Here is a 13,139-nt window from a genome sequence, read left to right as displayed (position 1 = left end):
TGTGTGTGTCTTAATAGTAACACTGTGTGTGTGCAGGTTTCCCTCCTCCCAGCGGCCCCCCTCCCTCTCTCATCCCCACCTTGGACAGGTAAGACACCTCCACAGCTCCACCTTATAGACATGGATAGATTGACCCCTAGCCTCTCCCCTCCTATGTACTTGTAGAGATCTAAGGCAGCGTTTACACAGGCAGCCCAATTCTGATCTGTTAAACCAATTATTTACAAAAGAGCTGATCTGTTTAAATAGCATTAGCGCGTTGCCTGGAAGTCTATGGGTATCTGCTAGCATGCTAGTCAACGCGCTAACGCTATTTAACATTGGCTCACGAAAACTACCTCTAACTTCCTTCATACTGGACACAGAGACATAAAAATGGTGTCCATCTGACTCTGGGGAAGTAGATAAAGAGCATCATTGTCAAATCCTGAAATATCCATTTAATATGATTGATTGGATCAATATGTAATTGGCATCTAAAGTATGCGATAAAATGATCATGACGACTTTGATATATTGAACGTTTTTGTTGCGTGTTTTATTTATAGCAGTGGGCATCCAGGTGGATATGATGGCCGTCCCGTTCCACCATACCCCTTCCCCACAGGTAGGGGCGACAACACACACTATCACTTTCAATCAGTATTCTATTAAATATAAGTCTGTCCAAAATGGATCCCTATTCCCTATGTAGTGCGCTACCGTTGACTAAGGTGCCATTTCGGATGCAACCTCACTCTCAATCACTTTCAATTAATAAGTTATTATATTAAATTGTATTAAATCAATCCATGGGCTTCATTTAGCAACATATGTAGGATGGGACCCAATTTGGCCTATATAATGCACTTCTTTTAACCTCTCTGGGCTAGGCGGGACGAATTCGTCCCACCTACGTAACAGCCACTTGCAGCCTGTGGCGCGATTTTCAAAACCTTAAAAATCCTATTACTTCAATTTCTCAAACATATGACTATTTTACAGCTATTTAAAGACAAGACTCTCGTTAATCTAACCACACTGTCCGATTTCAAAAAGGCTTTACAACGAAAGCAAAACATTAGATTATGTCAGCAGAGTACCAAGCCAGAAATAATCAGACACCCATTTTTCAAGCCAGCATATAATGTCACCAAAACCCAGAAGACAGCTAAATGCAGCACTCACCTTTGATCTTCATCAGATGACAACCCTAGGACATTATGTTATACAATACATGCATGTTTTGTTCAATCAAGTCCATATTTATATCAAAAACCAGCTTTTTACATTAGCATGTGACGTTCAGAACTAGCATACCCCCGCAAACTTCCGGGGAATTCGCTAACATTTTACTAAATTACTCACGATAAACGTTCACAAAAAGCATAACAATTATTTTAAGAATTATAGATACAGACCTCCTCTATGCACTCGATATGTCCGATTTTAAAATAGCTTTTGGTGAAAGCACATTTTGCAATATTCTAAGTATATAGCCCAGGCATCACGGGCTCGCTTATTTAGACACCCGGCAAGTTTAGCACTCACCATAATCATATTTACTATTATAAAAGTTTGATTACCTTTTGTTGTCTTCGTCAGAATGCACACCCAGGACTGCTACTTCAATAACAAATGTTGGTTTGGTCCAAAATAATCCATCGTTATATCCGAATAGCGGCGTTTTGTTCGTATGCGTTCCAGACACTATCCGAAATAGTAAAGAAGTGTCGCGCGCATGGCGCAATTCGTGACAATAAAATTCTAAATATTCCATTACCGTACTTCGAAGCATGTCAACCGCTGTTTAAAATCAATTTTTACGCCATTTTTCTCGTAGAAAGCGATAATATTCCGACAGGGAATCTCCTTTTCGGCAAACAGAGGAAAAAAATCCCAAAGGCGGGGGCGGTCGGGTCACGCGCATAAGCCCAGAGTCCCTTGATCGGCCACTTGAGAAAGGCGATAATGTGTTTCAGCTTGGGGCTGGAATGACGACATTCTGTTTTTTTCCCGGGCTCTGAGCGCCTATGGACGACGTGGGAAGTGTCACGTTAGAGCAGAGATCCTTAGTAAATGATAGAGATGGAAAAGAAGTTCAAGAAATGGTCAGACAGGCCACTTCCTGTAAAGGAATCTCTCAGGTTTTGACCTGCCATTTGAGTTCTGTTATACTCACAGACACCATTCAAACAGTTTTAGAAACTTTAGGGTGTTTTCTATCCATATGTAATAAGTATATGCATATTCTAGTTACTGGGTAGGAGTGGTAACCAGATTAAATCGGGTATGTTTTTTATCCAGCCGTGTCAATACTGCCCCCTAGCCCTAACAGGTTAAGCAGGGCCAATAGGGGTGTGGTCAAAAGTAGTGCACTATATAGGGAATAGGGTTCCAGTTGGGTAGTACCCATTTATGAACTTGATCCAAAGTTTGATTGATATTAGGGCCGATACGATACCAGTATCGCGATACTCGTTAGTATCGTGTCAAGAAAACAAAACACAAAGCAGATTTACCTTCTTTAGGAAAACAGCCCTGATGTTGGAAACAAACATACTTATGATGGAAACAAACATCATTATGATGGAAACAAACATCATTATGATGGAAACAAACATCATTATGATGGAAACAAACATCATTATGATGGAAACAAACATCATTATGTTGGAAACAAACATCATTATGTTGGAAACAAACATCATTATGTTGGAAACAAACATCATTATGTTGGAAACAAACATCATTATGTTGGAAACAAACAGCCCTGATGTTGGAAACAAACATCATTATGATGGAAACAAACATCATTATGTTGGAAACAAACATCATTATGTTGGAAACAAACAGCCCTGATGTTGGAAACAAACATCATTATGATGGAAACAGCCCTGATGTTGGAAACAAACATCATTATGATGGAAACAGCCCTGATGTTGGAAACAAACATCATTATGTTGGAAACAAACATCATTATGTTGGAAACAGCCCTGATGTTGGAAACAAACATCATTATGTTGGAAACAAACATCATTATTATGGTAAACAGCCCTGATGTTGGAAACAAACATCATTATGTTGGAAAACAGCCCTGATGTTGGAAACAAACATCATTATGTTGGAAACAAACATCATTATGATGGAAAACAGCCCTGATGTTGGAAACAAACATCATTATGATGGAAACAAACATCATTATGTTGGAAACAAACATCATTATGATGGAAACAAACATCATTATGTTGGAAAACAGCCCTGATGTTGGAAACAAACATCATTATGATGGAAACAAACATCATTATGTTGGAAACAAACATCATTATGATGGAAACAAACATCATTATGTTGGAAACAAACATCATTATGTTGGAAACAAACATCATTATGTTGGAAACAAACATCATTATGATGGAAACAAACATCATTATGTTGGAAACAAACATCATTATGTTGGAAACAAACATCATTATGTTGGAAACAAACATCATTATGTTGGAAACAAACATCATTATGATGGAAAACAGCCCTGATGTTGGAAACAAACATCATTATGTTGGAAACAAACATCATTATGTTGGAAACAGAGTCACATTTATTTATTTTCCAAGTTGTAGCACACCATATTTTTCATCCAGCAGGTTTTTAAAGCACCAAACAGTTTAGTCTGTTACGCTACTGCTATCGTCTCGGGTAATTGATATGGGATGTATTTTAACTCCACGTGTAAGTTTTATTAGGTGGGTACACACTGATATGTACACACACAATATTGTAATAATCCATCATGTTTATTGTCCCTCAGGTGGTTTCCCTCCTCCTATGACAGGTATGTCCTCATCACTACAGTATACAGTGAGGGGAAAAAAGTATTTGATCCCCTGCTGATTTTGTACATTTGCCCACTGACAAAGAAATGATCAGTCTATAATTTTAATGGTAGGTTTATTTGAACAGTGAGAGACCGAATAACAACAACAAAATCCAGAAAAACGCATGTCAAAAATGTTATAAATTGATTTGCATTTTAATGAGGGAAATAAGTATTTGACCCCTCTGCAAAACATGACTTAGTACTTGGTGGCAAAACCCTTGTTGGCAATCACAGAGGTCAGACGTTTCTTGTAGTTGGCCAACAGGTTTGCACACATCTCAGGAGGGATTTTGTCCCACTCCTCTTTGCAGATCTTCTCCAAGTCTTTAAGGTTTCGAGGCTGACCTTTGGCAACTCGAACCTTCAGCTCCCTCCACAGATTTTCTATGGGATTAAGGTCTGGAGACTGGCTAGGCCACTCCAGGACCTTAATGTGCTTCTTCTTGACCCATTCCTTTGTTGCCTTGGCCGTGTGTCTTGGGTTATTGTCATGCTGGAATACCCATCCACGACCCATTTTCAATACCCTGGCTGATGGAAGGAGGTTCTCACCCAAGATTTGACGGTACATGGCCCCGTCCATCGTCCCTTTGATGCAGTGAAGTTGTCCTGTCCCCTTAGCAGAAAAACACCCCCAAAGGATAATGTTTCCACCTCCATGTTTGATGGTGGGGATGGTGTTCTTGGGGTCATAGGCAGCATTCCTCCTCCTCCAAACACAGCGAGTTGAGTTGATGCCAAAGAGCTCCATTTTGGTCTCATCTGACCACAACACTTTCACCAGTTGTCCTCTGAATCATTCAGATGTTCATTGGCAAACTTCAGACGGGCATGTATGTGCTTTCTTGAGCAGGGGGACCTTGCGGGCGCTGCAGGATTTCAGTCCTTCACGGCGTAGTGTGTTACTAATAGTTTTCTTGGTGACTACGGTCCCAGCTGCCTTGAGATCATTGACAAGATCCTCCCGTGTAGTTCTGGGCTGATTCCTCACCGTTCTCATGATCATTGCAACCCCACGAGGTGAGATCTTGCATGGAGCCCCAGGCCGAGGGAGATTGACAGTTCTTTTGTGTTTCTTCCATTTGCGGATAATCGCACCAACTGTTGTCACCTTCTCACCAAGCTGCTTGGCGATGGTCTTGTAGCCCATTCCAGCCTTGTGTAGGTCTACAATCTTGTCCCTGACATCCTTGGAGAGCTCTTTGGTCTTGGCCATGGTGGAGAGTTTGGAATCTGATTGATTGATTGCTTCTGTGGACAGGTGTCTTTTATACAGGTAACAAACTGAGATTAGGAGCACTCCCTTTAAGAGTGTGCTCCTAATCTCAGCTCGTTACCTGTATAAAAGACACCTGGGAGCCAGAAATCTTTCTGATTGAGAGGGGGTCAAATACTTATTTCCCTCATTAAAATGCAAATCATTTTATAACATTTTTGACATGCGTTTTTCTGGATTTTTTTGTTGTTATTCTGTCTCTCACTGTTCAAATAAACCTACCATTAAAATTATAGACTGATCATTTCTTTGTCAGTGGGCAAACATACAAAATACAGTATATCCTCCTCCTCCTCACTACAGTATATCCTCCTCCTCCTCACTACAGTATATCCTCCTCCTCCTCCTCACTACAGTATATCCTCCTCCTCCTCCTCACTACAGTATATCCTCCTCCTCCTCCTCACTACAGTATATCCTCCTCTTCCTCCTCAATACAGTATCTCCTCCTCTCCCTTCTCAATACAGTATCTCCTCTTCCTCCTCAATACAGTATATCATCCTCCTCACTACAGTATATCGTCCTCCTCCTCCATACAGTATCTCCTCCTCCTCCTCAATACAGTATCTCCTCCTCCTCCATACAGTATCTCCTCCTCCTCCTCACTACAGTATCTCCTCCTCCTCCTCACTACAGTATCTCCTCCTCCTCCTCAATACAGTATCTCCTCCTCCTCCTCAATACAGTATCTCCTCCTCCTCCATACAGTATCTCCTCCTCCTCCTCACTACAGTATCTCCTCCTCCTCCTCAATACAGTATATCATCCTCCTCACTACAGTATTTCCTCCTCCTCCTCACTACAGTATATCATCCTCCTCCTCACTACAGTATATCATCCTCCTCCTCACCACAGTATCTCCTCCTCCTCCTCCTCACTACTATAACGTCTCTGTCTCCAGGTGGCTACCCTCCTCCTATGCCAGGTGTGGTGTCTCCATGGCCTCCTATGATCGACCAGTCTAAACAGTGGGACTACTACCCTCCAGGTAAACCAGTCTAAACAGTAGTACTACTACCCTCCAGGTAAACCAGTCTAAACAGTAGTACTACTACCCTCCAGGTAAACCAGTCTAAACAGTAGTACTACTACCCTCCAGGTAAACCAGTCTAAACAGTAGTACTACTACCCTCCAGGTAAACCAGTCTAAACAGTAGTACTACTACCCTCCAGGTAAACCAGTCTAAACAGTGGGACTACTACCCTCCAGGTAAACCAGTCAGTACTACTACCCTCCAGGTAAACCAGTCTAAACAGTAGTACTACTACCCTCCAGGTAAACCAGTCTAAACAGTAGTACTACTACCCTCCAGGTAAACCAGTCTAAACAGTAGTACTACTACCCTCCAGGTAAACCAGTCTAAACAGTAGTACTACTACCCTCCAGGTAAACCAGTCTAAACAGTAGTACTACTACCCTCCAGGTAAACCAGTCTAAACAGTAGTACTACTACCCTCCAGGTAAACCAGTCTAAACAGTAGTACTACTACCCTCCAGGTAAACCAGTCTAAACAGTAGTACTACTACCCTCCAGGTAAACCAGTCTAAACAGTAGTACTACTACCCTCCAGGTAAACCAGTCTAAACAGTAGTACTACTACCCTCCAGGTAAACCAGTCTAAACAGTAGTACTACTACCCTCCAGGTAAACCAGTCTAAACAGTAGTACTACTACCCTCCAGGTAAACCAGTCTAAACAGTAGTACTACTACCCTCCAGGTAAACCAGTCTAAACAGTAGTACTACTACCCTCCAGGTAAACCAGTCTAAACAGTGGGACTGCTACCCTCCAGGTAAACCAGTCTAAACAGTAGTACTACTACCCTCCAGGTAAACCAGTCTAAACAGTAGTACTACTACCCTCCAGGTAAACCAGTAGTACTACTACCCTCCAGGTAAACCAGTCTAAACAGTGGTACTACTACCCTCCAGGTAAACCAGTCTAAACAGTAGTACTACTACCCTCCAGGTAAACCAGTCTAAACAGTAGTACTGCTACCCTCCAGGTAAACCAGTCTAAACAGTAGTACTACTACCCTCCAGGTAAACCAGTCTAAACAGTAGTACTACTACCCTCCAGGTAAACCAGTCTAAACAGTAGTACTACTACCCTCCAGGTAAACCAGTCTAAACAGTAGTACTACTACCCTCCAGGTAAACCAGTCTAAACAGTGGGACTACTACCCTCCAGGTAAACCAGTCTAAACAGTAGTACTACTACCCTCCAGGTAAACCAGTCTAAACAGTAGTACTACTACCCTCCAGGTAAACCAGTCTAAACAGTAGTACTACTACCCTCCAGGTAAACCAGTCTAAACAGTGGTACTACTACCCTCCAGGTAAACCAGTCTAAACAGTAGTACTACTACCCTCCAGGTAAACCAGTCTAAACAGTAGTACTACTACCCTCCAGGTAAACCAGTCTAAACAGTAGTACTACTACCCTCCAGGTAAACCAGTCTAAACAGTGGTACTACTACCCTCCAGGTAAACCAGTCTAAACAGTAGTACTACTACCCTCCAGGTAAACCAGTCTAAACAGTAGTACTACTACCCTCCAGGTAAACCAGTCTAAACAGTAGGACTACTACCCTCCAGGTAAACCAGTCTAAACAGTAGTACTACTACCCTCCAGGTAAACCAGTCTAAACAGTAGTACTACTACCCTCCAGGTAAACCAGTCTAAACAGTAGTACTACTACCCTCCAGGTAAACCAGTCTAAACAGTAGTACTACTACCCTCCAGGTAAACCAGTCTAAACAGTAGTACTACTACCCTCCAGGTAAACCAGTCTAAACAGTAGTACTACTACCCTCCAGGTAAACCAGTCTAAACAGTAGTACTACTACCCTCCAGGTAAACCAGTCTAAACAGTAGTACTACTACCCTCCAGGTAAACCAGTCTAAACAGTAGTACTACTACCCTCCAGGTAAACCAGTCTAAACAGTAGTACTACTACCCTCCAGGTAAACCAGTCTAAACAGTAGTACTACTACCCTCCAGGTAAACCAGTCTAAACAGTAGTACTACTACCCTCCAGGTAAACCAGTCTAAACAGTAGTACTACTACCCTCCAGGTAAACCAGTCTAAACAGTAGTACTACTACCCTCCAGGTAAACCAGTCTAAACAGTAGTACTACTACCCTCCAGGTAAACCAGTCTAAACAGTAGTACTACTACCCTCCAGGTAAACCAGTCTAAACAGTAGTACTACTACCCTCCAGGTAAACCAGTCTAAACAGTAGACTACTACCCTCCAGGTAAACCAGTCTAAACAGTAGTACTACTACCCTCCAGGTAAACCAGTCTAAACAGTAGTACTACTACCCTCCAGGTAAACCAGTCTAAACAGTAGTACTACTACCCTCCAGGTAAACCAGTCTAAACAGTAGTACTACTACCCTCCAGGTAAACCAGTCTAAACAGTAGTACTACTACCCTCCAGGTAAACCAGTCTAAACAGTAGTACTACTACCCTCCAGGTAAACCAGTCTAAACAGTAGTACTACTACCCTCCAGGTAAACCAGTCTAAACAGTAGTACTACTACCCTCCAGGTAAACCAGTCTAAACAGTAGTACTACTACCCTCCAGGTAAACCAGTCTAAACAGTAGTACTACTACCCTCCAGGTAAACCAGTCTAAACAGTAGTACTACTACCCTCCAGGTAAACCAGTCTAAACAGTAGTACTACTACCCTCCAGGTAAACCAGTCTAAACAGTAGTACTACTACCCTCCAGGTAAACCAGTCTAAACAGTAGTACTACTACCCTCCAGGTAAACCAGTCTAAACAGTAGTACTACTACCCTCCAGGTAAACCAGTCTAAACAGTAGGACTACTACCCTCCAGGTAAACCAGTCTAAACAGTAGTACTACTACCCTCCAGGTAAACCAGTCTAAACAGTAGTACTACTACCCTCCAGGTAAACCAGTCTAAACAGTAGTACTACTACCCTCCAGGTAAACCAGTCTAAACAGTAGTACTACTACCCTCCAGGTAAACCAGTCTAAACAGTAGTACTACTACCCTCCAGGTAAACCAGTCTAAACAGTAGTACTACTACCCTCCAGGTAAACCAGTCTAAACAGTAGTACTACTACCCTCCAGGTAAACCAGTCTAAACAGTAGTACTACTACCCTCCAGGTAAACCAGTCTAAACAGTAGTACTACTACCCTCCAGGTAAACCAGTCTAAACAGTAGTACTACTACCCTCCAGGTAAACCAGTCTAAACAGTAGTACTACTACCCTCCAGGTAAACCAGTCTAAACAGTAGTACTACTACCCTCCAGGTAAACCAGTCTAAACAGTAGTACTACTACCCTCCAGGTAAACCAGTCTAAACAGTAGTACTACTACCCTCCAGGTAAACCAGTCTAAACAGTAGTACTACTACCCTCCAGGTAAACCAGTCTAAACAGTAGTACTACTACCCTCCAGGTAAACCAGTCTAAACAGTAGTACTACTACCCTCCAGGTAAACCAGTCTAAACAGTAGTACTACTACCCTCCAGGTAAACCAGTCTAAACAGTGGGACTACTACCCTCCAGGTAAACCAGTCTAAACAGTAGTACTACTACCCTCCAGGTAAACCAGTCTAAACAGTAGGACTACTACCCTCCAGGTAAACCAGTCTAAACAGTAGTACTACTACCCTCCAGGTAAACCAGTCTAAACAGTAGTACTACTACCCTCCAGGTAAACCAGTCTAAACAGTAGTACTACTACCCTCCAGGTAAACCAGTCTAAACAGTAGTACTACTACCCTCCAGGTAAACCAGTCTAAACAGTAGGACTACTACCCTCCAGGTAAACCAGTCTAAACAGTGGTACTACTACCCTCCAGGTAAACCAGTCTAAACAGTAGTACTACTACCCTCCAGGTAAACCAGTCTAAACAGTAGTACTACTACCCTCCAGGTAAACCAGTCTAAACAGTAGTACTACTACCCTCCAGGTAAACCAGTCTAAACAGTAGTACTACTACCCTCCAGGTAAACCAGTCTAAACAGTAGTACTACTACCCTCCAGGTAAACCAGTCTAAACAGTGGGACTACTACCCTCCAGGTAAACCAGTCTAAACAGTAGTACTACTACCCTCCAGGTAAACCAGTCTAAACAGTGGTACTACTACCCTCCAGGTAAACCAGTCTAAACAGTAGGACTACTACCCTCCAGGTAAACCAGTCTAAACAGTAGTACTACTACCCTCCAGGTAAACCAGTCTAAACAGTGGTACTACTACCCTCCAGGTAAACCAGTTAAAGTACTACTACCCTCCAGGTAAACCAGTCTAAACAGTAGGACTACTACCCTCCAGGTAAACCAGTCTAAACAGTAGTACTACTACCCTCCAGGTAAACCAGTCTAAACAGTAGTACTACTACCCTCCAGGTAAACCAGTCTAAACAGTAGTACTACTACCCTCCAGGTAAACCAGTCTAAACAGTAGGACTACTACCCTCCAGGTAAACCAGTCTAAACAGTGGGACTACTACCCTCCAGGTAAACCAGTCTAAACAGTAGTACTACTACCCTCCAGGTAAACCAGTCTAAACAGTAGTACTACTACCCTCCAGGTAAACCAGTCTAAACAGTAGTACTACTACCCTCCAGGTAAACCAGTCTAAACAGTAGTACTACTACCCTCCAGGTAAACCAGTCTAAACAGTGGGACTACTACCCTCCAGGTAAACCAGTCAGTACTACTACCCTCCAGGTAAACCAGTCTAAACAGTAGTACTACTACCCTCCAGGTAAACCAGTCTAAACAGTAGTACTACTACCCTCCAGGTAAACCAGTAGTACTACTACCCTCCAGGTAAACCAGTCTAAACAGTAGTACTACTACCCTCCAGGTAAACCAGTCTAAACAGTAGTACTACTACCCTCCAGGTAAACCAGTCTAAACAGTAGTACTACTACCCTCCAGGTAAACCAGTCTAAACAGTAGTACTACTACCCTCCAGGTAAACCAGTCTAAACAGTAGTACTACTACCCTCCAGGTAAACCAGTCTAAACAGTAGTACTACTACCCTCCAGGTAAACCAGTCTAAACAGTAGTACTACTACCCTCCAGGTAAACCAGTCTAAACAGTGGGACTACTACCCTCCAGGTAAACCAGTCTAAACAGTAGTACTACTACCCTCCAGGTAAACCAGTCTAAACAGTAGTACTACTACCCTCCAGGTAAACCAGTCTAAACAGTAGTACTACTACCCTCCAGGTAAACCAGTCTAAACAGTAGTACTACTACCCTCCAGGTAAACCAGTCTAAACAGTAGTACTACTACCCTCCAGGTAAACCAGTCTAAACAGTGGGACTACTACCCTCCAGGTAAACCAGTAGTACTACTACCCTCCAGGTAAACCAGTCTAAACAGTGGGACTACTACCCTCCAGGTAAACCAGTCTAAACAGTAGTACTACTACCCTCCAGGTAAACCAGTCTAAACAGTAGTACTACTACCCTCCAGGTAAACCAGTCTAAACAGTGGGACTACTACCCTCCAGGTAAACCAGTTACAGTATCTACTACCCTCCAGGTAAACCAGTCTAAACAGTAGTACTACTACCCTCCAGGTAAACCAGTCTAAACAGTAGTACTACTACCCTCCAGGTAAACCAGTCTAAACAGTAGTACTACTACCCTCCAGGTAAACCAGTCTAAACAGTAGTACTACTACCCTCCAGGTAAACCAGTCTAAACAGTAGTACTACTACCCTCCAGGTAAACCAGTCTAAACAGTAGTACTACTACCCTCCAGGTAAACCAGTCTAAACAGTGGTACTACTACCCTCCAGGTAAACCAGTCTAAACAGTAGTACTACTACCCTCCAGGTAAACCAGTAGTACTACTACCCTCCAGGTAAACCAGTGTAGTACTACTACCCTCCAGGTAAACCAGTGTAGTACTACTACCCTCCAGGTAAACCAGTAGTACTACTACCCTCCAGGTAAACCAGTCTAAACAGTGGGACTACTACCCTCCAGGTAAACCAGTCTAAACAGTAGTACTACTACCCTCCAGGTAAACCAGTCTAAACAGTAGTACTACTACCCTCCAGGTAAACCAGTCTAAACAGTGGGACTACTACCCTCCAGGTAAACCAGTCTAAACGGTAGTACTACTACCCTCCAGGTAAACCAGTCTAAACAGTAGTACTACTACCCTCCAGGTAAACCAGTCTAAACAGTAGTACTACTACCCTCCAGGTAAACCAGTCTAAACAGTAGTACTACTACCCTCCAGGTAAACCAGTCTAAACAGGAGGGTGGTATAGACAATGTATTTATTTAATGTGATCAGTGGTAGATCTATGTAATAGCAGAAGTTAAAGGTCCTATCTGATTGAGCTGACGTATGCAGCGGTTACCGTGACTACGGTGTCCGTGAACACAGGAACATTGCCTTTAACAGGGTCATAGCTGACAAAGCAGGTTCAGATTGAATCCCAGCCTTACTCTCTGTTAGTCAGCGCCTCTACAAACTGTTTATGGGTGTCAGCTGTTTTTTACTAGTGATCAATAACCAACCTGTCAATCAATAACCAATCAATCAGTGTGACCTGATGTTCTTTACTGTACTACTACCCACCAGGACCGGGACCAGGACCAGGACCCAGACGGGAGGACAAGAGGGAGAAGGAGAGAGAGAGACCCAGGGAGAGACCACATGAGAGGGAGAGAGAGAGGGAGCACAGCCCTTCCACTATGGCTTACAACAGGTTAGCCGAGGACGACGTGGCGACCGTGTTCTCCTAACAGTACATCTTCCCCCACTGTCCCTGTCCCCGTACCGGGCTCGGATCAACGGTCCTCTGCTCGCTAACACAAGTGACCGCATTCCTTGGCAAACCGGTTGAGCTATAGAAACATATTGAATATGATAGCTAGCTGTGGAGTTCGCTTACGGCACATTCTTAACGGCAGCTAGCCTAGTGGTTAGAGGAGGCAGCTAGCCTAGTGGTTAGAGGAGGCAGGTAGCCTAGTG

The 13,139-nt window shown here is 43.0% G+C and overlaps 1 protein-coding gene across 1 annotated transcript in view; it reads left to right on the top strand.

The window, feature by feature from the left end:
• Positions 1-48: 48 nt before the first annotated feature.
• The window catches only part of LOC123733198 (pre-mRNA 3'-end-processing factor FIP1-like), a 15,990-nt gene continuing 2,899 nt past the window's right edge, over positions 49-13,139 (top strand). The window contains exons 1-5 of the mRNA XM_045712617.1: positions 49-88; positions 549-607; positions 3,788-3,811; positions 6,035-6,121; positions 12,747-12,873. Of these exons, the coding sequence (XP_045568573.1) occupies positions 3,805-3,811; positions 6,035-6,121; positions 12,747-12,873 (221 nt within the window). The 5' untranslated portion in view covers positions 49-88; positions 549-607; positions 3,788-3,804. The remainder of the gene's footprint in view (positions 89-548; positions 608-3,787; positions 3,812-6,034; positions 6,122-12,746; positions 12,874-13,139) is intronic.

The sequence above is a fragment of the Salmo salar genome, unplaced genomic scaffold (assembly GCF_905237065.1).
Source record: "Salmo salar unplaced genomic scaffold, Ssal_v3.1, whole genome shotgun sequence".
Classification (NCBI taxonomy): Eukaryota; Metazoa; Chordata; class Actinopteri; order Salmoniformes; family Salmonidae; genus Salmo; species Salmo salar.
Note: the sequence above shows the minus strand (reverse complement) of the source record. Positions and strands in the feature narration are given on the sequence as shown.